Source organism: Megachile rotundata, chromosome 5 (genome assembly GCF_050947335.1).
Source record: "Megachile rotundata isolate GNS110a chromosome 5, iyMegRotu1, whole genome shotgun sequence".
NCBI classification, from domain to species: domain Eukaryota; kingdom Metazoa; phylum Arthropoda; class Insecta; order Hymenoptera; family Megachilidae; genus Megachile; species Megachile rotundata.
The window spans coordinates 19,617,398-19,640,143 of record NC_134987.1 but is presented as its reverse complement, the minus strand read 5'-3'; the positions used below and the strand labels follow the sequence as shown (position 1 = coordinate 19,640,143).

The 22,746-nt window shown below is 29.0% G+C and overlaps 7 protein-coding genes across 9 annotated transcripts; 3 read left to right on the top strand and 4 right to left on the bottom strand.

The window, feature by feature from the left end:
* Nucleotides 1-232: 232 nt before the first annotated feature.
* Nucleotides 233-2,337, bottom strand: senju (UDP-galactose transporter senju). Its single transcript, XM_003703232.3, has 6 exons — nucleotides 2,036-2,337; nucleotides 1,753-1,867; nucleotides 1,613-1,659; nucleotides 1,177-1,316; nucleotides 945-1,100; nucleotides 233-872 (listed from the first exon to the last, which is right to left on the bottom strand). The coding sequence occupies exons 1-6, from the start codon at nucleotides 2,121-2,123 to the stop codon at nucleotides 399-401; spliced, it is 1,020 nt and encodes a 339-aa protein (XP_003703280.3). The 5' UTR covers nucleotides 2,124-2,337; the 3' UTR covers nucleotides 233-398.
* A 154-nt stretch (nucleotides 2,338-2,491) lies between these two features.
* Nucleotides 2,492-7,498, bottom strand: TBC1D23 (TBC1 domain family member 23). Of its 2 annotated transcripts, XM_012285306.2 has the most exons (10): nucleotides 7,341-7,498; nucleotides 7,174-7,221; nucleotides 6,526-6,746; nucleotides 6,235-6,439; nucleotides 5,930-6,166; nucleotides 5,476-5,851; nucleotides 5,194-5,407; nucleotides 4,806-5,117; nucleotides 4,588-4,720; nucleotides 2,492-4,513 (listed from the first exon to the last, which is right to left on the bottom strand). In XM_012285306.2, the coding sequence occupies exons 2-10, from the start codon at nucleotides 7,200-7,202 to the stop codon at nucleotides 4,240-4,242; spliced, it is 2,001 nt and encodes a 666-aa protein (XP_012140696.2). In that variant the 5' UTR covers nucleotides 7,203-7,221; nucleotides 7,341-7,498; the 3' UTR covers nucleotides 2,492-4,239. The 2 variants fall into 2 exon arrangements, with proteins under 2 accessions (XP_012140696.2, XP_003703281.2); XM_003703233.3 differs by having other exon boundaries at nucleotides 7,174-7,487.
* Nucleotides 7,499-7,744: 246 nt separating this feature from the next.
* On the top strand, nucleotides 7,745-10,908 carry Tom70 (translocase of outer membrane 70). Its single transcript, XM_003703234.3, has 8 exons — nucleotides 7,745-8,412; nucleotides 8,655-8,828; nucleotides 8,906-9,113; nucleotides 9,238-9,379; nucleotides 9,457-9,808; nucleotides 9,899-10,123; nucleotides 10,204-10,424; nucleotides 10,518-10,908. Exons 1-8 carry the CDS (start codon nucleotides 8,164-8,166, stop codon nucleotides 10,684-10,686), a joined length of 1,740 nt encoding a protein of 579 aa, XP_003703282.1. The 5' UTR covers nucleotides 7,745-8,163; the 3' UTR covers nucleotides 10,687-10,908.
* Nucleotides 10,909-11,243: 335 nt separating this feature from the next.
* Nucleotides 11,244-16,322, bottom strand: Alg7 (Alg7 dolichyl-phosphate N-acetylglucosaminephosphotransferase). Its single transcript, XM_003703235.3, has 7 exons — nucleotides 15,877-16,322; nucleotides 15,674-15,788; nucleotides 15,122-15,567; nucleotides 12,129-12,317; nucleotides 11,986-12,056; nucleotides 11,743-11,906; nucleotides 11,244-11,626 (listed from the first exon to the last, which is right to left on the bottom strand). The coding sequence occupies exons 1-7, from the start codon at nucleotides 16,044-16,046 to the stop codon at nucleotides 11,561-11,563; spliced, it is 1,221 nt and encodes a 406-aa protein (XP_003703283.1). The 5' UTR covers nucleotides 16,047-16,322; the 3' UTR covers nucleotides 11,244-11,560.
* Nucleotides 12,383-15,031, top strand: Mgat3 (beta-1,4-mannosyl-glycoprotein 4-beta-N-acetylglucosaminyltransferase). Its single transcript, XM_003703236.3, has 2 exons — nucleotides 12,383-13,632; nucleotides 13,746-15,031. Exons 1-2 carry the CDS (start codon nucleotides 13,474-13,476, stop codon nucleotides 14,871-14,873), a joined length of 1,287 nt encoding a protein of 428 aa, XP_003703284.1. The 5' UTR covers nucleotides 12,383-13,473; the 3' UTR covers nucleotides 14,874-15,031.
* A 3-nt stretch (nucleotides 16,323-16,325) lies between the features above and the next one.
* On the top strand, nucleotides 16,326-19,502 carry LOC100881314 (E3 ubiquitin-protein ligase RNF14). 2 transcript variants are annotated; one of them, XM_076531821.1, is made up of 6 exons: nucleotides 16,326-16,461; nucleotides 16,597-16,697; nucleotides 17,058-18,004; nucleotides 18,091-18,319; nucleotides 18,394-18,566; nucleotides 18,652-19,502. In XM_076531821.1, exons 3-6 carry the CDS (start codon nucleotides 17,120-17,122, stop codon nucleotides 18,919-18,921), a joined length of 1,557 nt encoding a protein of 518 aa, XP_076387936.1. In that variant the 5' UTR covers nucleotides 16,326-16,461; nucleotides 16,597-16,697; nucleotides 17,058-17,119; the 3' UTR covers nucleotides 18,922-19,502. The 2 variants fall into 2 exon arrangements, with proteins under 2 accessions (XP_076387936.1, XP_076387937.1); XM_076531822.1 differs by lacking the exon at nucleotides 16,597-16,697.
* Nucleotides 19,503-19,819: 317 nt separating this feature from the next.
* LOC100880305 (tubulin alpha-1 chain) lies at nucleotides 19,820-21,797 on the bottom strand. The gene is made up of 3 exons (XM_003703237.3): nucleotides 21,638-21,797; nucleotides 21,090-21,312; nucleotides 19,820-21,018 (listed from the first exon to the last, which is right to left on the bottom strand). The coding sequence occupies exons 1-3, from the start codon at nucleotides 21,638-21,640 to the stop codon at nucleotides 19,892-19,894; spliced, it is 1,353 nt and encodes a 450-aa protein (XP_003703285.1). The 5' UTR covers nucleotides 21,641-21,797; the 3' UTR covers nucleotides 19,820-19,891.
* Between the last annotated feature and the right edge of the window lie 949 nt (nucleotides 21,798-22,746).

Genomic DNA, 22,746 nt, shown 5'->3' with positions numbered 1-22,746 from the left:
TATACAAATGGAATTTTCATTGATAATGTAATGTTATAATCGTTTATAAAAACACAGATTTTTATTTAATTGTATATATTTATATTAATTTTTATTTGTTATAATACAAAAGATCTTAAATTATAGTTAACATTAATATTGATCACTTAAATATTTCCGTGTGAATTATAAATATTTACACATGAAATAAATTAGTTACAGTTTATAATACTATATAAAAGTCACTTTCATTTTTATCTTATGCAAGTTGTTTGTATCGCTTAAGTACTATAACAATTTTATGTACAAAAAGTATACAGTAAAACATAGCTCTGTGAACACATATGTAATAAGTTTATATGAAGTAAAATACTTCTAGATTCATATATAATTAATACAAATTTCCTAAATTTATTTGACTAAACTATACTATCAGATATTAATTTTTCTTTGGTTCTAATGTTTTGTACTGGATTTTGAGAATATAATATCACTGCGTAGCTCACCATAGCAATAGAAACTACAGTGTTTAAATGGATAGGAATATTAAATATTATCCAGCAGAGAATTGCTGTAAATACCAGTTCCAACGCGCTAGCAAAGGTTTTTAAAATTGAATTTAAATTTTGTAAGAAAAAACTCGTAATTATACCGACTGCTGTATTGTTTAACATAATTATAATAACCTTTGGCTGCATAAGTAAGCTAGGGTTGGCATTGTTAAATATATTTGATGTGCTATTGTCTGAGATGTAAAGTAATACAAAAACTAAAAAGTTGCAGAAAATACTGTCAATGTACATAAATACATTTTGTACAAAAATATTGATATTTGCTCCTTGTTCTTTTAGTAAATATTCATTATATACTCCAGCCAGGCAAGAACAAATAGTCTGAAAAATAAACAAATATTAATATCAGATTTTAATTAAAATAACATGTTAATATTGATAATATATATGTACCTGTACAAATATTAAAATTACGTTACTATTTAAATTAATTTTGGCTTCAAATACACTGATGTTCAAGTTCAAATCTATATGTTTTACCATGCATCCAATAGTTAGTAACACTAGTGAAAGCCATTGTTTTAGTGACAATTTCTTATTAAAAACAACCTAAAAGAAATATCATTTTAGAAAATGCTTTATTGTTGCTCCATTATATGCCACAAAAAATGCCTCTGCTACATACCTGGAAAATAATTCCAGTCGTAACAACACGAAATTGTAATAAAACATAGTAAGTTGTTGGATCAAATGCAGCCAAATTGATGAATGCCAAATTATTGTACAGACAATATAAAAATGAAGGTATCATGTATAGAAGGAACACTAGAATAGAAGAATAAATAATAATTATTATGAGCACTTAATATTTGAAAGGTAAAATTCTGTAAATGTACTCTTTTGTACAAAATTTAAAAACTGTGACTTTATCTTATCTTCTAATTCGTTTGTTTTACATATCAATGAGATAGGAACTATTGATAAGATCCTTATAAAAAATTCCTATATAAAATCTGTAACTCTGACATTTCAAATATATATAAACTTTATAAATCAATCACTTCAGTTTACATATTTTTATCATTTTTATACAATATCTTATAAATATCTTATATATTTACCTTTCTTATGTCCCAGTGTTTCTTGAATGAGACGTGTAATGCTATTGCTGCAAGAAAATTATAGTTACATTACAAAATACTGAAGTTATGTGTATTACGTTAATTGAAGCGCTTGCATGGATATAATAAATACTACTTACTCTTTGCAATATAATATAACTGAAGCAAGTAACTTTAATACTTCTGTCATCAATACTACCATAACAATGTTGTATTCATAATGCCCATCGCGTTGAGACCAAGTTACAATAATGCCTATAATAAAAACAATTTAACAGTATAATTTATATAATAAAAATAACATAAATAAGCAGATAAATACAGTGATTAATACATATATATATATATAATGATAATAAGATGAATTTTTAACAAAACTTATCAATGTAAACATAAATAAACTTAACCATAATTACATAATACCTTGATTCACAAAAAGGGCCATGTACGAAATAAAAATGACAAGGCTCCATCTTCCTGGGAATAATTCCCCCCAATTTATAGTTTCCATAACAAATCTTCTTTTTGATGTTATTACGTTAGAAACAGAGCATTCATAAAATATACGTCATGACAGCTACTTCTCCGCCGGAACCTTCGTTATCAACTGAGACTACAAATAACTGTGTGTACCGAGTGATAAAGTACAAACGTATTAAATATTCATGTTTTCACATGTATGAATATTAATCTCCTTTCATTTAAAAAATTTTTATTTAAGCAATTGATTTTATTTCGATTTTATTTCGTATATATATCAATACATCCTGTGTAACGCGATAACGCCATACTTCAAAAATTAATAAATTAATAAATGTAACATATATTCATAAAAATTTTCTAGGATATTTTACTTATAAATAAATTCTCGCAATAATATTTGAATTATTAATTATTTAAATTAGTTTATTTAAATAAATGACGAACAATTATATCAGTGAATTATAAATATGCAAGCAGGATGCACTTATGCGCACTGATAGATAACACCTTGTAGGCATTACATTCATTTATTAGATATTAAAAGTTGTAATATTGTATAACATATGTCAAGAGGTATAATTATATTACATCTTTACAATCTGTTGAAAATATGTATTATTCGAACTCATTCGTGATGAATTACATAAAATTTATTTACATACAACTGAAGATTTATATTTAAGTGGTTTACAACACACTATAATTCTTTAAATTCTAAAATTGATTAATCAATAACTGTCCCATTATTAAATTTATCGTTCATGCTGGAAGCACATAAATAGAAAATTTATTTACTGTACATAAGAATAAAGTATGTTACAGATCACTATTATTACAATATTCACAATGCTGATAGTATCTACAAGATTGAAGATTCTGACAGATTTAGTTATCATATTTGAAATTACCCTTTTTATAATTTCAAACATAAAATACATACTTATACTTTCTAAATAATTCATTTGCGAGAACACATGAAATTACAACCATATTAAAATATTTATAGTCTATAGACAAACTAATAATTGTTGCAAATAATATTGTTTCGAATTATATAAAAAAGCAGTACAACCATGTGCATAAAAATTTATGAGACCAATTTCAATATGCTATCATTAGTATATTCCTGTTATTAAATTAAAAAAGAATCATATCATTTAGTTTAAATATAAACTCCAGAAAAAGACGGATAGTTTTCTTATGAAAGATTTTGTATGATCTTCAAATATATTTTCGAAATATCGTAAATCTTAAAGTTTAAAAATTCTTCGAAATATAATCAGGCAGTGTAATAGGTATGCCTGTAAAAGTGATATTACTGTTTACTTTTCAATGTATTTTGTACCATTATAAATATTTTGTAGACATTTAGTGCAAGACTACACTATAAAATGCAAACGTTATAACCATTCAGTAATATCTTTCAAATTGTATTATATTAGGACCAATTATCAGTTCATTATAACATATAAATATAATATAATATATTAAAACACTGTATTAGTTTTTGATTAAAAGTTTTTTAGTCCTATTTAAGAATGAATTATTAATCATTGTAAATATTTCTACTGATGGTATTTACACAAAAAAATCAGTAATATTTTAGTCCATGGCACATTACATTCCGTCGTATTCACGTTTATGAATAATTTGCAGAGTCCATTACCTCTCCTATTCATTTTTATAATAAGGCCACCGTTTAGCCATATGTAAAATACAAACAAAATTAAACACTGTTGACTGTTGATACTATCACAAAAAAGAAATGCAGAAAATGCGTTTTCGTAGAAGTTGAACATCTTTAAGAACATTAAAAGTGCAAAGTGAAATACAATAAATGTAAATATAATTCGAGTAAATAATGAATTAATAAAATCACAAAATGTTTAAAATTCAAGTATAAATATCTATCATACTGTTACTGATGATACATCATATAAATTATTTTCATGTATGAAATTGTACGAATTACTATTAAAATGTTTCATGCTATCTTCATGAATAATACGTTGCATTTGTAGTACCATTTAGTTGCGAATACTAAAAAAATTTCGGTCCTGAAACTTATTAGATAAAAACATTCTAAAATAAATTGAACTTTATCAAACGTGTACCATCGTGCATAATGCTATCATATTCCAACATTAATTTGACGTTTTCAATTGTTTTAAAATCTGTTGTGTAATTAATTTAGTAGCCTCGCTTGCATTAGGAATAAGAAACTTGTCCATATCTGAAATGACTGTGTCATTATACTGTGTTGTACCATATTTAAACGTAATTAAATCTGAATGTCTCTTTCTAGAAGTTATTTTAACGATACTCGTTAACGGACGTTTAACAATTACGTGTGCTGCACCCTTTCGTTCTTGTATTTCTCGAAGTACTATAAGATGAGTATCGGTAACTAAAAGTATACTGAAAAACAGAAATATATAAAAAATTAAGCCATAAAGCATATTTCTTAAAGCACTTATATTTTATTAAAATACCTATCACAGAGATCTCCATTAACCTTTACTTCTTGACACTTAAAGGAATGTAATAATTTTGGATCTTTCATCCATTGTTGAATCGATACTACTTCAATAGGTTCCTCGCTTTCGTTATTAGTCATTGTCATATCTAGAAGTATGACAAGCAGATAATATGAAATAAATACATGTTTCATTTTTACAACCATAACTATAATATAGAAACTAGAACTTACCCAATTCTTGATCATCGTCTATACTAAATACTGGTGCCGTCTTTTTTTGTCGTTTAATATACTCTAAATCTTTGCTATTTCTATTTTCCAAGTTAGTATGGACACTTGCAGAAGGATTAACAATGTAATCAAATAATTTTCCTTTCACTTTCTTAATTTTTCCAAGGAAATCAGAATTATTATTTTTTACTTTAATAGGACTTGTTTCATTAGAATTTGTCTCGGATATATTAGCATTACATACTAAACAATGTTGTGAGTTATGATCAATAAGACTAGAAACAACTTCATCACCAAAATATTCGTGTATGGCTAAAACAACATTACTGAGGATGAAGATATTATTGCTTTTATGAGCCTTCTAATTCTATATAGAACTTTTCCTTACCTTGGTAACCTGATGTAACCATACTGACATACTGAGTATGCTTCTGTAAAAAGGATGCAACTACCATATGCGTATAACGATCTTCTTCTTGCCTACCGCTTCCTAGGAAACAAAGATGTTCTCCACCAGCTTGTGAACCAACAGCAAGTGCCTGCCGTTGAGCCTGCAACAGACCTTGCACTGCTGTGGCAAAAGCAGCAGGTTCTTGAAGCATCTAAAATATCATTTCAAAATTTAAATAAAATACACGAATATTAATAAAGGTGCACAAAAGTAACATACCAAATTACAATCTAAATGAAACGCAGTCGGCAGGTGTCCTGCATTATACTGTTCTGCGGGTCTACAATCCACTAAAAAAAATCTAACAGACTCAACAGAGGTATTAGGTACGGACGGACTTTCGATAGAATTTTCAACCAATTCTTGGGCAGATACAGGTAAGCAAAGTGCGTGTGATATATACTTTTCATCAAAACTTTCGCCGAACATAACAGGATATAAATCATGTTTAAAAGATGACGGTGTTTTCATCGCATAATACTGTGCTAATGAACAAAAATCTGTTACATCTTCTGCTTCCAAAGCACAAGGCATAGCAGCAATTGCATCTATTATACTTTGTTTATCATTGTCTTTCATGCTTAGAATTTGCTCCCTATGAAAAAACAATCAAAATGTAATCTTATAGGAAATAAAATATACATGCAAAAGAAGTTGATTTTATAATCTTTACCTAGCATTTATTATCATAATAAGTGAAAGAAATAACATAAAAAATGGATCAGCTTGCATAAAATATAAATCCCACATTGTACAAACAGCTGGCAATGAACACACTCCAGAAAATAGAGTGGTTACCCATCCCTTTGTATACTGATCAGGTGATACTCTTTTTGTATCCAAAAAAGAACATAGTTCTGGTTCATGATAAAGTAATAACAATCTCAATACAGAACTGTATGTCTCACCTCTAAATACATATAATATTGTTATTAGTAAATAAAATGATATAACTATTTTAATAATAAAATATCATACCTAGGAATATAAATATCAATTATAGACTCAAATAAATTATATGTTGTATTACGTGGGAGTTTTAAAGTTATCAATGGGCCCAATAATTCTATCCACCCATTTCCTCTTTCATACTGCTTTCCTTTGCTTTTACAATAAAATGTTAAAATAGACTCTAAATCAGAAACAACAGAAACTTTATCCTCATCTTCATTTCCAAGTTTAGCTGTGACAAAAAAATAATGAATATTTCCTCCAAATATACATCTTAAAATTTTTAAATGTAATGGATTATAAGATACATGCACTTACCAACTAATTGCTGACAATCGTCACGAATAATATTTTGTTCTGGTAAATCAAAAACTTCATTAAAGTGACTCAGTTGATTACCCCGATCAATAACATCTAAACAAGCCTGCCATACATCTGGCCTTAAACTTGTGGGAACTGCTTGTCCTTTGCAAATTGCGTAAATATCAGATGCTGAAGGTGCTTCGGTATCAAGAAGAGCTGCTTCTAGCTCCAACACCCTAATTTAATTATTTCATTTCAATTTATTCATTATAACAGACATTGCTCCTAATTAACTTAACGTAATTGATATATAACTATTATTTAACGTTGATTTGAACATCCTTGTAAAATAATTAATGAACATTTGTGAATACATTAATAAACTTAAATAAAATATCAATTTACTTCTAAGACATTAATAACACACTTTAATTAAATAAAAAGAAACTACAGTCATTCACATACAATATATAAATTTCTTATTTTTAGTGTTCTATACTTTCTATTATTCGAAGACAATAGTAATAAAATAGTGTTGCACAGAATAAAAGATATAAATTACTGAAAATAGTAAACATCAATAAAATTAATTAAATTTCACGTTTACTAAAAATATATTTTCTATTTGTTTAAAAGAATGTTGAAACTGTAAAATCAGCTCACCAGGTGTTTTCATCTTCTTGTAGTGCCATTTTGGTAAACGTCACACTCCTATAAAGATGTGCGAAATCACAAATTTGATATATATTATAGTTTTCTATAACGCAGTAAATATTCCCAATCACTTAACATTCTTTGTCAAGTTTCATAACTTTCATAACATTTCTTACAATTTAAGCTGTCTTCAAAATTCAATGATCTATAGATATGACCACAGACAGAATTGCACTTCTGTTGACAGACCGTTGCCATCTTTTAGATAAAATTTTGTACACGCGTAAAAACAAGGCGCGAATATCAAAGAATGAAATAACATTCTTATATAACAAGTAAAAATAAATTTATACTAGCATTACATATTGGAGATAGTATAAAATTTCAGCATAAAGTAATACTTAGTATTCGCATCTTAACAAAGATCAATGATCATTTTGAAATACAATTTAATAATAAATTACAAATATTATTAAAATTAAATTAAAATAACAAGTGCATATCAATGTTTTTAATTTTAGTTCCTACCACCGATAGCGCTATAATGTAATACTAGCTCTAATCGATATAGCAGGATGTGACACGAAAACGATAAGAGGCTTATTTTAAATGTTCATAATCTTATAATGAATTAAATCAAATCAAAACGTGCCAAATTAAATTACGTGAAATTACATCGCATTAGATAGTTATAGTAGCAGAGGTGGTAAAGTGATGGAAGAATAAAATGATACAAAACTGCATTGCACAAATGATCTATTCTGTAGTTTGTTTGTGGTAGTAAGATTAAGCTCTAAGTTCATATGGTGGTAGAACTGCGTACTAAATAATTTGCTTCTTCGAGAATTCGTCTGCAAGTGCCTATAGTGAGATCATTCCGCATGGTCGCTCGACTTTGCATTACTTTTTACTACCCATTTTCGTATCATTGAGATTCAAAGAAGAACATAAAATCAGGATAGTCTGTAATAATTCGAAACAGTAAGCAATTTGTGAAAAATGACGGGTGCAAGTGGCGCGAGTAGCGTGGCCAGTAGCCCGCTACCAAAATGGCAACTCGCTTTGGTTGTTGCAGCGCCGGTTGCTTTAGGACTTGGATATATGTATTATAAAAACAGTTCTAAGCCTTCTTCAAAATCAAATCGTGGTAAATCAAAGGGTAGCTCAAAGGAAAATGGCGCAGCAGCTACTGACAAACAAATTTCAATTGATGTTGATTATCCACCAAAAACTACATTTGAAACCGAGGTTAGAAACAGTTTGATTAGTTGTAATGAAAAAGTTAGTGATACTTTACTCATAATAGAAGTTTCAGGTATTTTCAAATTATGTATTCTATAATTTGTCTTTAGTTTTTATCATTAAGTTGTTACAATGGATTACAATCTTGAGCAATTATAAAAGTAGAACTAAAACATAAAAGCTATGCTATTTATGTTTTATTATAACGTTAAATATTAAATATGTCAAATGAGGATCTATAATCGTAGACTCCATTGGATGAAGCTCAAAGATATAAAAATGAAGGAAATGAACAGTTCAGAAAAGGAAAGTATGATGAAGCAATAACACAATATAATTATGCGATTGAAATATGCCCTAAGGAAAATACAGAAGCTCTTGCTACTTTTTATCAAAACAGAGCAGCTGCCTATGAACAATTGGTAATACATTTTGTCATTAATATTGGTTTCATAATTTGAATGTTTATAAAATTATATAATAAAATTATATTTTACAGAAAAAGTATAGTGCTGTAAAAGCAGATTGTACAAAAGCTTTAGAATTGAAACCAAAGTATGCCAAAGCATTATTACGTCGAGCAAAGGCAATGGAACATTGCAATGATTTAGAATCAGCTTTAGAAGATGTTACTGCTGCATGTATTTTTGAAAACTTTTCTAATCAAACAACAATTTTAATGGCAGATAGAGTTTTAAAGCAACTAGGTAAATTATGAATGAATGAATAAACTACCTATCTGTTTACTTTCGAATATCTCATTTATCTCATGTACTTTGAGATATATACATTAAGAGAAGTAAAAATATATAATGTTTGTACCATTTTTAGGAAGACAACATGCAATGGAACATTTGGCAAACAAAAAATTAATAATGCCTAGCAAATATTTCATTAAAACGTATATTAGTACCTTCCACAAAGATCCTGTTTTTGCAAGGCTTCAGAATACTGATGATAGTAATATTTCTAAGTAAGTATTTAAAAAATTTTTAGTATTTATATATGGTGAAAGATATTTTAAATAATTAAAATTTATGTAATCTTTAGGGGTTTTGTAAAAATTTTAGAATGTGTAAAAGAACAAAAGTATGATGATGTAATACCACTGTGCAATGAAGAAATTAACAATTCTGAATCAAACACACTGCCACACAAAATGGAAATATTACTTTTAAGAGCAACATTTTACCTTTTATTAGGGCAGCATGATGCTGCAATTGAAGATTTTGGAACTATTATAAATAGCGATTCCGTTCCAAATGATGTGAAAGTGAATGCCTTAATAAAAAGAGCTACTTTATTTATGCAGTTGGAAAGTCAAGACAAAAGTTTTTCTGATTTTAAAATGGCTGCTGAACTTGATCCTGAATGTGGTGATATTTATCATCATAGAGGACAGGTATTACTGAAGTTCATTTTGAGTTTAGAAAAATCTATGACATTTCTGTGCAAAATAAGAAAAAAGAAATCATATAAATTATTATGACAGGTAAATTTACTTATGGAAAAAATAGATGAAGCCAGAGACGATTTCAAAAAAGCTGTTGATCTTAATCCCACCTTTGGGGTAGCATTTGTACAAAAGTGTTTTGCAGATTATCGTTATGGTATAGTAAAAAGGGATATGGAAGTAATAGCGAAAGCAATGAAAGGATTTGAAGAAGCAATTGAAAAGTTTCCAGACTGTTCTGAATGTTATACGCTGTATGCTCAGGTATAGATGAAAGTTTAAATGTCTTATTAAAATGCATATTAAATTCAGCGTCTAATTTAATATATAATATAACAATATAGATGTTATCAGAAACACAAGAATTTCAAAAAGCAGACATGTATTTTGCTAAAGCAATTGAAAAAGATCCAACTAATGCAACAATCTATGTACACAGAGGTCTATTACAGTTGCAATGGAATGCTGATGTTGATAAGGCTGTTGAATATATCAATAAAGCATTATTATTGGATGATAAATGTGAATATGGGTATGAAACATTAGGTACAATTGAAGTTCAGAGGTAAATCTATATTGCTTTTTCCATTAATAATTGTGTTTTATAATATTAATTTTTTTCTGATATTGTACTAAACTACAAACTTTATTGTAACAGGGGAAATTTAACAGAAGCAATAAAACTGTTCGACAAGGCCTTAGCATTAGGTCGCACAGCCATGGAACTTACACACATTTTCAGTTTGAGAGATGCTGCAAAAACGCAACTTACAATAAAAGACAAACTAGGCCCGAGCGTAATGCTTAATTTCCAGAATGTTTCATAAGTTTTTTTTATAAAACTACAATGATCGGAATCGAAATTTTTAATAAATAATACACGTGGTTACCAGAATTAGAACGAAATTTCGTGCCCATGATATGATTCATAAATATAATTTTATACAAGACTTCAGTAAAATTTTTACAAACACATAAATTTGTACTAGTTGTCATTTCTGTAGAAATTTCAAATGAAATATTAAAAATTGGTCACAGTTACATTTTAACTACATTGTTTCAGTAGTTTTTCAACCGTAAGTTCCTATGAACTATATTTTTGAAAACTGCATTTATAAAATATCTATTTTAGTGTTTCTGTTAGATATAAGACTACAAAGACATGATGCCTACTACCACTTCAATTGTTGATTATTTAAACTTTTATAAAATTTTTGTTTACGTAACAAGATTTGTTATTCACTTACATTTTGTGAATTATCATATTGAATATACTTATAATATATATAAGCATACTGAAGGTTGTTTGCTTAGATACTTAAAATATTGTATACATATATGTTGCTTATTGAAAAAAAAATTGTTAAAAAAATGAAATAAACAATTAATTTGTAATAGTTTATTTAAAAATTGTAGTTGTGAATCTGGAATTGTATTTTATATTATTTTGTATATATTATATTATAAAGTACTTTTAATCAAATTATGTACAATTTGAGATATAAAATATAATATAACTTACAAACTAGAAAGGAACATATTCATTTCCTGAAAATAAAGCAATATCTACATTGTTTACAATGGTCGATGGATGTACAGTGACACTATGAATACAAAATTTTTGTACCAAAAGTATAACAATTAATCTATTATTTCATTATGAAATAATAAATAATATTGTATTTCACTTGTTCATTTTTTTTAAATATCATAGAAGACTGAAGCAAGAGGGTATCTTATAACAAATGCTAACAAACTGCTGACAACCTAGAACATCAATAATTGTTCAATGTATTAGAGTATAGTGTGTAAATATTACACTAATTTGGTAACTTAAAAACAAAAGTCCACCTTATTATTCACTCATTATTCTACAACCTTACCTGAATTATCAGTAATGTTAATGTGAGTGTAGATTCTTTCATTGGACCAGTTTTAATAAGAACAAAATTAATCAATGTAAGATTATTGCAAGTAACAACACCTTTACTATCCTCTTCCCACTTGATTATATTTAAATTTCCAAATAGCCATAATATGAATGAACCTAAAAACAGTACTACTTAATCTGAGATCAAATTATTATAATGTTAATGAATTAATTTCTGTACAATATGTTCTCGTACCAATAACTCCAATATCTTTTCTATTAAATACTGTATTGCTAATCATTAATTTATCTGTTTCTTTATTATATCTGTAAATAAAAATATGCATATAGATTTTTAAATATTATGATAAACTGGGAATAGTTTATTACAATACTCACTTTGGTAATCTATGTCTAGGACATGGTATAAAATGAAATAATTGAGGTACACTATAAAGAAAATTAATTATTTGTGGAATGAAAAACAACAACGTTGTTTTACTAAAGTGGCCAATGATGCCAACAACAGCAAATGTCATGCCAGATAAATAACAAAAAGTATCACCTACAAATACTTGAGCTGGATACCTTAAACAAGACAAAATTTTATTTATGTAAAAAGTTAAACTGAATGATAAAAAATGAATGTTCAAGATAATGAATAATAAAATTTCCCAATTCTCAATTTTTCAAACCGGATTGTGTTTTATAAAGTCTAATTCTATATAATTTACATGTTCTCATTTTTTACAAAAATTATTGATAAATTATAAGATGGAAGATGGTAGATAGTAGATGATAGATGGTAGATGCAGATAATAGATGGTAGATATAGATGGTAGACTGTAGAAGGTAGATAGTAGATGATAGATCATAGATGGTAGATGGTAGATTCAGGATTCAGACGCGTGCGCCTTGAGAGGCGTTATAATCGCGCTTGCTGACGAATTACAGTCAAAGACCTGAAGAAAAGCATTTGGGCGTGGTTTTTGAACTCGTTGTATCACTCTTAAAAGGCAGCATAAGAAACTGAGTAGAATTTAACGAAACAACGAAGTACATACTAAATAGTACATTGAATTTGTTATGAAGAGGTGAAAATATGTGGCATTATGCAGCAAACGATCCTAGAATTAACAGAACACCAAAAGTTGATTAAAAAACACAATTTTATTTGCTTAAAAAAGTTGTCAACGAGTGATCGAGGCCATTTAAAGTTAAATGGCACGTCGGGGCGCGGTGACGTCACGGTTTAAACGTCACGACGCACAGGCATTCATATCATCGTTAGCGTCAAACTATATCGTGAGTTTGTATACAAATTACATGTATCTTGTATCTAAAATATCACTGAGAACTATTTACTGGTTAATATTCAGTATTTGTAAACATAACCGAAAATTATACTTTTTAAAGTAATGAAAAATTTTTAAACATATATAAATATTTATATTCTTTTAATATTTTAAACATGTTTTCTAAATGGTTATTATAATTTATCATGCTTGGTAACTACTCGACTAATTGTTTGATACAAGTAATAAAAAGTATGTGAATTTCAATTAATTTGATATACAATGTATCATCAACGACTTAAAACTCCATTCCATAGACATACGTCATCTACGTCAATTATATATATGCTTTTGGATGGTGCTCTGTTGTGCCAGAAGCGTTATGATTAAAATGAAATTTTTATAAGATACAAAATGAATAACTGAAAATTAAAGCAAGATATAGTGCCATGCAGCCCCGCCTAGATGGGAAGCTTGCCTTACTTTATACATTATTAGTCTTGCAAGTTTTAATTGTTATGATTTATGTTGCTACAACTCCACCTTCCGAATTAACTGTGTCTACAACTCATACTTCTGTTACATTTGTAAAATTTGAAGAACCGCAGGTAAGTAATGCATTCAAAGTATATTTTCAACTTGGATTGTGAAAGCATTTAACATTACCTGAGCAGTCAAATTTCTAATTCTATTAATAATGTGTCTATTAACTATATTGCAGAAACCTCAAATACAACAAACTAATTATAAAAAGTTTCCCATCTACCAGACAATCAATGGAGAGGTAATACTGAAAGATGTCAAGACTTTTGCACTATTTGAAGTATATAACCATACCATATGTTGGAAATATGGAGTGGATGATCAGAAAATGAGAAATAGTGAAGATCTTCAAAAATGTATTTGCGCTCATGGATGGCACGGTTCGGATTGTGGTCAACCAGAAGTTGTTTGGAGAGCAATTATGGCATCGAAACAGAATATTAAATTAAAACATCGTAAAATAGCTAGACGTATTATTCATGCATTTTTTCTGCATGAATATAATTCAGCAATCGCAGAGGTGATAGTAGAGGAATTATACAATGTAGTAGATCTTTTTGTAATCTGTGATTTCAGTAATGCAGAAGACAATTTTCATCATAAGCTACTTAAAGGTTTATTGCAACATAAGCAGAAGAAGATTTTATATATTAATGTAGCAACAAAGATACACAAACCATCAAGAGTAGTGTCTAAATATATTTGGGAGAAAATGAGAACTGTAGTACGAAATCTAAGGGATGATGATATTTATGTAACGACTGAATCAGAACAAATATTAAACTCTAGGGCATTAATGTTCCTCAAGGTATATAATGGATGGCCACAACCTATTGGTTTTAGACTAAGATGGTCCGTTTATGGATTCTTTTGGCAACATCCACTTAAAACAACAATAACAGTTGGTGCCTGTACGATTGGATTAATGCATGAAGCTTATCAATCAAATTCTATCATGTTGGAGCAATTAGAAGGAGATATCAGCGAAAGAGACAGCCTAGGCCTAGTAATAGGAGATTTAAATCATTATGGAGGATGGTACTGTTATCTATGTCAAGCACCTGCAAATATTATAACTAGTTTACAGAATAAGATCAAATCCAAAGAAATTGAAATAGATAAGACTATAGATGTACCATTCATTGAGGACCTAATAGGAAGTGGATTATGGTTAGATGGAAAAACTAATCTCCTAAGAGTCTCTAAATCTCGGGACCTCTATTTTGCGCCTGAAACAATATTTAATAATACATGGAAGTATGACTGGCTAGTAGAAAATTTTTATGCTAAATTAGACTATTACTAACATACTGGTTACACCTGACTGTGATATTAACTCATATTCAATACTCAATGTAAACTATATAATATTGTACTGAATTTATATACCAAAATAATATGTTGAATGAATTGTGAATGTTAAATGATTTATATACATATAACTTATAAAAAAATTAATTATTACTATTGTTTTTATTTATATCCTTTCATATATTACTAAAAAGAGGAACTGTATATATATATAATAACTTATACAATTTATGTCTTACTTACCAATTAAATTTCAATAAGCCTAATGAAGTAGCAATATATGGAATCATAAAATATAATGAAAACTGATGTGCCTTCCAAAGATTTCCTGATAATTCTATTATATTAAATATAAGAATGCTTAGTGCAATTATCAGGCTTTGACCAACTTCTAGACCATTTATACCAGCCAATATATTTATGGCATTTGTGCAAAATACTGCCAACATTCCCATGTATAAATAATAAAATATCCAAAGATCCACAGAGAAACCTAGCCATGATCTTAATGGTTTTGGTACAATAATTAATGTAGAGTTAAAATTAATGTAATATACCATCAAAAGTGGTAAAGAAGCAATGGTTGGTAATAATAATTTGTGCCGCCAACGTAGATCCAAAACATCATCAGCAAAACCCAAAAGTAACATACAACAAATTGAAAGTAGAGCAGCCAAAAATTCCATAAACTGTAATTGAGATTTTATGTATTATATGTTATTCTATCCATGTAAAATCATATTTAAGAATTTAATATTGATTCAATACTCATATTATAAGATATTAATTGCATACCTCACTATGAGGGAAGTTTGTGTCATTAAATATATAATTTGTAAATGGTATGGGAATAAACAGAAAAAGAGTTATAAGGAACAGACACCCAGTAACAACACCTATTGCTTCTGGCCTATAAAAGAATAAAGTACACAAATTACCTGCTTTTAACACATTTAAAATAGAAGATGAAGCAATGATGTAGTTTCGAATTCACTTACACTTTTTCACCACTACTTTTATTCATATCAATACCATATAGGTTAGCCTTAATAAACATGTCTTTTATCTTTGGAATTAAACGTATAGTTAAAAAATACACACTAATTGACATCGCGAAATTAATAAAAAGTGGAAAAATAAATTTCCATGTATCGTCATTGTATTCCATATTGAACGTTTTGATAAAAACAGTGTAAAAGAGTTGAATACAATAGACACTGGTAAAAATATAAAACAAGTCATATGGATTCGAATGATTATTTAACGTGGCTGAAGACAGGTGTTATCAATTATGTATCTTTTCTTATTGTAGATAAAGCAAGTGTAATTATCTTTAAGAAAAAAACCATCTCCAAATGTATACATTACTTCTCTCATATTTGAACATGCTAACGCGATATAATCCACTGACGTGTAACGGGCAACGGGCAATTGTGCCCTTGCATGATACACAACGTGCAAACAGCTGCTTCTAGATTTTCCCTAGTCTTTTCCTAGGGTTTTCTCTAGACATTCTACACAAACACGCCGGTGCCCATGAACTCTTCGGTGGGCATTTAATCTGCCCATCACTAGTCTGTAGTGTATGTACGAAAAAATTTAATTATATAATTTAATTTGGATTTATAAACTTTTGGTACAAAACAGAAGCTTAAAAACATAATACATATTTATTTGCATTACATAATTTTAAATTATTATATTTCTTCTGAGTTCAGTCGTGTTGTGCAAAGTGGTCCGATCCTACGTGAAATACAGTATTATTCCAATGTTCGTATGTTTAGAAAATTTGCATGGAATATATAAAATTTTAATTGTGGTAAGAATTTTATTTTAAATTTATTATTTTTTTTGTATTAACAATGGTTTGGTTAGTAAAAAATTGTTAAACTGTGTACACCTTTTTCTTAAAATTTATTTTAAAGCAGTGATTAGTTAATAATTTCTGTCCATTTATACCTTATTTTCAACGTTGATTTATAGTGTTAATTATATACTTCTGTTTGTTAATGAAAACCAAACATTGTACTGACTAGTTAAATTTTTGAAGTATCTAACCTATAACTGTCAAATGTAAAGTATATTGTATTTGACAAATCTATTTCAAATCACATTGCCAAAATTTTTATGCAGATTATATACATACATAAAATTTATCATTCTATTTTATTTGTTTCAGTGTTGATCCTATACAGTTCATTCTATAATCTTTTTTTATAATTGGTTTTCAAATTCATATAAATGGATGCTGAAAAACAGAAAGATGAAATAATTGCATTGGAAAGTATTTACAACACAGAAGAATTTTCATATCAAGAAGAAAATGGTACTTATCAATGTACATTTACAATATTTATAAATCTTCCTCCCAATTATTACACAACTTATAAGGATTTAAGATGTGTGGATGAACCAGAACAAACAATCAAGATATCTCATTTACCACCTTTAATGCTTCGCATTGTTTTACCAGAAAGTTATCCTTCCAAGTTACCTCCTAAATTTACTTTATATTCATCCTGGTTACACTTATCACTATTAACCAAATTATGCAAGAAGTTGGATAAATTGTGGATAGAAAACAAAGGACAAGAAATTTTATTTACATGGGTGGCTTTTTTACAAGATGAGACTTTGGATTTTTTACATATACAAGAAAGTCTCAACATAAGTTACATATATACATGCTACAAAGAAACTTTGGAAAAAGTGCAAAATATTCAGAAAAACAAAATAATAGATAATAATGACAAAGTACATACAGAGGATGTAAAGAATAAGGTGAAAGTAGGAACTAATAACAAATATGTCAGTAAAAAGAAGTTGATACAAAAATCCTATGATAAGAGAGCTATTTTAGATTGTCCTGTTGGAAGAAATCCAATTCAGATGTTAATTGACTACAATGAAAAGAGAAATCAAATTGAATTTAAGAAGAATTTCAGTACTTGTAAAATCTGTTTTGAAGACAAATTAGGTGAACACTGTACACAATTTTTACCTTGTTCTCATGTATTTTGTAAAGATTGCATAACTAATTACCTAGAAGTAAGAATAAAAGATGGAAATGTGCAAAACATTTATTGTCCTGAAGAAAAATGTACTTCCGAAGCTACTCCTGCTCAGGTGAGCTTTTATTTTTATGAAGTAGATAAGAATGTTTTATTTTTTTGTATCTATTATATACTCATAATTTAATCTACAATTTTCAGATTAAGGATCTAGTAAGTTCAGAATTATTTGCTAAGTATGACTCTATATTATTAAGTGCCACATTAGCTACTATGATGGACATAATATATTGCCCAAGACGTAATTGTCAATATCCAGTCAGTCTTGAACCAAATGAACAAATGGCAAAATGTCCAATTTGTCAATATGCATTTTGTGTCTTTTGCAAAATGGTATATCATGGTATAGAGCCATGTAAACTTTACTCAGGTATAAATTTAGTTACTAAATTTCTGATTATTTATGTTAGTAAAATATATGATATGAAATTTATTATTTTGTAGCTGGAACACATCAGTTAGTATCCGAATATCAAGAAGCATCTGATGATAAAAAGCTCCAGATGGAACAACGTTATGGTAAAAAGCAACTTCAGACTTTAGTAGAAAATACAATGTCTGAAAGTTGGATTCAAACTAATAGCCAAAAATGTCCTACATGCAAGGCTGCTATTGAGGTATTGAAAATTATGTTTCTATATAGTTGTTTAAGGGTTGTTAGTATTAGTTATTCAATTTGTTTATAATGTAATTACGTTTTAGAAATTGGATGGATGTAACAAAATGAAATGTTGGCGATGTAATACACCGTTTTGCTGGCTATGTAATACTGTTCTAAATTATGATAGGCCGTATGAACATTTTGAAGATGGAAATTCTAAATGCTATAACATGTTATATTACGGAATGCCAATAGAAGATGATGAGGAAGATGAGGATGATGATATCGATTTCTTACTTGAATTTCCTGATTACTTACATTACGAATCAGAATACTTCGAATCAGACGATGAATCCTGTTCCGAACTGTAATATACAATTTGAATAAACATAATATAAATAAGTTCAAAAATTTAGTATCTATTGTTACTTTTTATGAGCGTATTTTTTAAATGTATTGTTAGAGTTTAAACGAAATATGTGCTTCTATTTATCTTTTTGCGTAAATCCTAATACTTGTAATGTCCCGCGTATTCATACGTATTGTTCTTTGTAAATACAAAGAGACGCACAAATAAATGTATATTTTTGCTGGTTTATTATTTAAACATGAATTAAAAAAAAGGTATTTCCTGCATAGTATCATTTATAAGGTAAATTATTTTCTTAGAATAAAATATAGCAGACTTTAATTGTACGTTTTTGATATGACGAACTTAAGCGAGTTTTGATACGAATGTGCATAGCTTTCAAAACTTTTGAATACATATTCAAGAATTAAAAAATTCGGAACTTAGATAAGCCATATTAAGATTGTTATTACAATTCGTGTTTTCTTAATTCACGATTCAAAGGTTCTAGTCGCCTAAATTTAAAGAGTCGTGCGTATATGCCCTTGTTAAAACAAAATAGTCTGTAAAATAAATGAAAAATAAATGCACTTTTAACTTAAACGCAAGTCGTAATACTTAGCTCAACATTGTTTCCTAGAAATCATTTCCCGACAAATATTTAAAGTGTGATATTGATTATTAGATCACATTACGTCAAAGTGATTGGGACAATGACCTACCCGAATCACTAACTCTACCAATCATTATAACTATCTCATTTTTCGATTTCTAAAACATTTTACTAATGAAAGCAAAAATGAAATATTAAATATTTTTTCATTTATTGGTTCACCACTACAAATGCAATTATATAAAATCAGTTTATCAGGATAATACTTATGGATAATAAAATGAAGGTTTAATTATAAGAATACACATTATTATTGGTGATAATTCGTCTTTTTATTGCGAAAAAAAAGATATCAAAACGATAATCATGATCAGACTATTTAGTATTCTTCAACGCCTTCTGCTTCACCCTCGGCGGAATCCATGCCAACTTCTTCGTAATCTTTTTCAAGAGCTGCAAGATCTTCACGAGCTTCAGAGAATTCACCTTCTTCCATACCTTCTCCAACGTACCAATGTACGAATGCTCGCTTAGCGTACATCAAATCGAACTTATGATCAAGACGAGCCCATGCTTCTGCGATGGCAGTGGTATTAGACAACATGCAAACGGCACGTTGTACCTTGGCAAGATCACCGCCAGGCACCACAGTCGGTGGCTGATAATTGATACCAACTTTGAATCCAGTTGGGCACCAATCAACAAATTGAATGGTGCGTTTAGTTTTAATGGTGGCGATCGCTGCGTTCACGTCTTTGGGCACAACATCGCCTCTGTACAACATACAACAGGCCATGTACTTTCCATGGCGAGGATCGCATTTTACCATCTGATTTGCTGGCTCGAAACATGCATTTGTAATCTCTGATACAGAGAGTTGTTCGTGATAAGCCTTCTCTGCTGAAATGACGGGTGCGTATGTCACCAGAGGGAAATGAATTCTAGGATAAGGTACCAAATTTGTTTGGAATTCCGTTAAGTCAACGTTTAAAGCGCCATCAAATCGTAGAGATGCGGTGATTGAAGACACAATTTGGCCGATTAGTCGATTCAAGTTTGTGTAGGTAGGTCTTTCAATGTCCAAATTGCGACGACAAATATCATAGATGGCTTCATTGTCGACCATAAATGCACAATCGGAATGTTCAAGCGTGGTATGCGTGGTGAGAATTGAATTGTATGGTTCAACAACTGCAGTAGAGACTTGTGGGGCAGGATAAATGGCGAATTCCAGCTTTGATTTCTTGCCATAATCGACAGAAAGACGTTCCATTAAAAGAGAAGTGAAACCAGAACCAGTTCCACCTCCGAACGAGTGGAAAATAAGGAAACCTTGAAGGCCAGTACATTGATCAGCCAATTTACGAATTCGGTCTAGTACAAGATCAACAATTTCCTTTCCAATTGTATAATGACCACGAGCATAGTTATTTGCAGCATCCTCTTTGCCAGTGATCAATTGTTCTGGGTGAAATAGCTGACGGTAGGTACCAGTACGTACTTCATCTGAGAACATGGAAATATTGATTAAAGTTTTATATTATTATGCACTAAACATTTAGATTGAAGACACTTACCAACTACTGTTGGTTCCAAATCAATGAAGACAGCCCTGGGTACATGTTTTCCTGCACCAGTCTCACTGAAGAAGGTGTTGAAACTATCATCACCTCCACCAATAGTTTTGTCAGATGGCATCTGACCATCAGGTTGGATGCCATGTTCCAGACAATACAATTCCCAGCAAGCATTACCGATCTGGACTCCGGCTTGCCCAACATGAACTGAGATACATTCACGCTGAAATAAGATTAAAATTTATTATAATTATATTACAGTTTTAAGTTCTGAAAAATACATTACAAGTGTAATATTGATACTATAATAAATAAACCACAATAATTAACAAAAATTGTGACTATTCTTTTTGTTAAATTCTTTTATAATCAAGGATTCAATTTTAAAAAACGATTAAGATGTTGGATTAAGTGAAGGAAGATAATATTTGAGAAATAGCAAGCCGGCCGGTAGAAAACCGTTACAAAATGGCTACCTTCCCACCCAAGTATTAACTCATTTTTTAATTATGCTCAAGTACTTGTTTTAAATATTAAGGAAATCTTACCATTTTGTAACTGTAGTAGAGCTTCGAGTGTTAAAAATGGAATAATGAATTGACGAAAGACGTCGATAGTTGGCTAAAGCAAGTAATGGAGCTTTCGCTAACAACTACGAAACTTCCGTCCAACAATCAGCAAACGAGTGCATCACCGGCTTCTGGGTGCAGCTATTTATACGTTCGGTAGATGACCAGTCAGAGTAAGCTGATTGGTCAATGATGGTCTCATTCTCTTTCGTGATTGGTCCTTTCTTGACCGCAGTACTCACTTGCATCTGAACACACGATCCTTATTCGGAAAATATAGTCCCTCCATTAATGATATAATCAATTATTTCATTGATATTAAGAGCAATACAAATTTTTAAAACCCATGCGTAATATGAACATTAACAAATATTTAATTATTGATTATAGTATGCATCAACCTGAGAAAGGTCGAAAAACTTTTATGTAAAGACTCCAGTTGCGATGTGAAACAGTTTCTTCCATATTTGGATTGTACATTTTGATTGGTGACTCACGTAATTCATATATTTATTTTGTAACGGCAGATAGCATTTTAATAAAAAAATAATTGGAATTCAAATATATTATATTAAGTAGGTTATCAAATTATTTCGCTTGTGGTTATATGCACTTAATTATATGAATATTTTATATGAAATATTCAAATTTTCTAATATATGAAATTAATACTGATTATATATTGTATTGTACGTCTTCATTTATATACATTCGACATACAAAATTTTTAAATACGTGCATGTACGCAATTTTGTAAAATATTATAAAATTTTATCGAGTTAGAAATTTTATTAAAACTAGTTGATATCAATATAAATTTTAATATATTATTACTATATTTTTATCGTATATTAATAAAGTTTATATATGTATAAAAATAAATTTCAATTTTCAATTTAGTTAAGACATATGGCATTTATAACATTTGGCTTATGAACACCTATATTAGGTATTGATCCTGTCTCTACAGACCAGGTGTTCTCAAAACAGATTACTGTAACTGCAACTGTAAAATAATTATAATAAAATAACAGTAATACATATATCAATAGTTACCTTTAAATTATAAATATCTATTTAATTAAACA

Coding starts and splice junctions, on each gene's coding strand:
- senju (XM_003703232.3), bottom strand. CDS start 2,123: ATGGAAACTATAAATTGGGGGGAATTATTCCCAGGAAGATGGAGCCTT. Junction 1,868..2,035: donor GGCCCTTTTTGTGAATCAAG/GTATTATGTAAT, acceptor TTTTTATTATAG/GCATTATTGTAACTTGGTCT. Junction 1,317..1,612: donor AACACTGGGACATAAGAAAG/GTAAATATATAA, acceptor CTTCTATTCTAG/TGTTCCTTCTATACATGATA.
- TBC1D23 (XM_012285306.2), bottom strand. CDS start 7,202: ATGGCACTACAAGAAGATGAAAACACCTG. Junction 6,747..7,173: donor CAAGAAGATGAAAACACCTG/GTGAGCTGATTT, acceptor TAATTAAATTAG/GGTGTTGGAGCTAGAAGCAG. Junction 5,852..5,929: donor ATTATGATAATAAATGCTAG/GTAAAGATTATA, acceptor GTTTTTTCATAG/GGAGCAAATTCTAAGCATGA.
- Tom70 (XM_003703234.3), top strand. CDS start 8,164: ATGACGGGTGCAAGTGGCGCGAGTAGCGTGGCCAGTAGCCCGCTACCA. Junction 9,114..9,237: donor TAGAGTTTTAAAGCAACTAG/GTAAATTATGAA, acceptor TACCATTTTTAG/GAAGACAACATGCAATGGAA. Junction 10,425..10,517: donor GGTACAATTGAAGTTCAGAG/GTAAATCTATAT, acceptor TTATTGTAACAG/GGGAAATTTAACAGAAGCAA.
- Mgat3 (XM_003703236.3), top strand. CDS start 13,474: ATGCAGCCCCGCCTAGATGGGAAGCTTGCCTTACTTTATACATTATTA. Junction 13,633..13,745: donor TAAAATTTGAAGAACCGCAG/GTAAGTAATGCA, acceptor ACTATATTGCAG/AAACCTCAAATACAACAAAC.
- Alg7 (XM_003703235.3), bottom strand. CDS start 16,046: ATGGAATACAATGACGATACATGGAAATTTATTTTTCCACTTTTTATT. Junction 12,318..15,121: donor GGCTTATTGAAATTTAATTG/GTAAGTAAGACA, acceptor GTCTTGTTTAAG/GTATCCAGCTCAAGTATTTG. Junction 12,057..12,128: donor CCTAGACATAGATTACCAAA/GTGAGTATTGTA, acceptor TTTTATTTACAG/ATATAATAAAGAAACAGATA.
- LOC100881314 (XM_076531822.1), top strand. CDS start 17,120: ATGGATGCTGAAAAACAGAAAGATGAAATAATTGCATTGGAAAGTATT. Junction 18,005..18,090: donor CCGAAGCTACTCCTGCTCAG/GTGAGCTTTTAT, acceptor TACAATTTTCAG/ATTAAGGATCTAGTAAGTTC. Junction 18,320..18,393: donor GCCATGTAAACTTTACTCAG/GTATAAATTTAG, acceptor ATTATTTTGTAG/CTGGAACACATCAGTTAGTA.
- LOC100880305 (XM_003703237.3), bottom strand. Junction 21,019..21,089: donor TTTGGAACCAACAGTAGTTG/GTAAGTGTCTTC, acceptor CCATGTTCTCAG/ATGAAGTACGTACTGGTACC.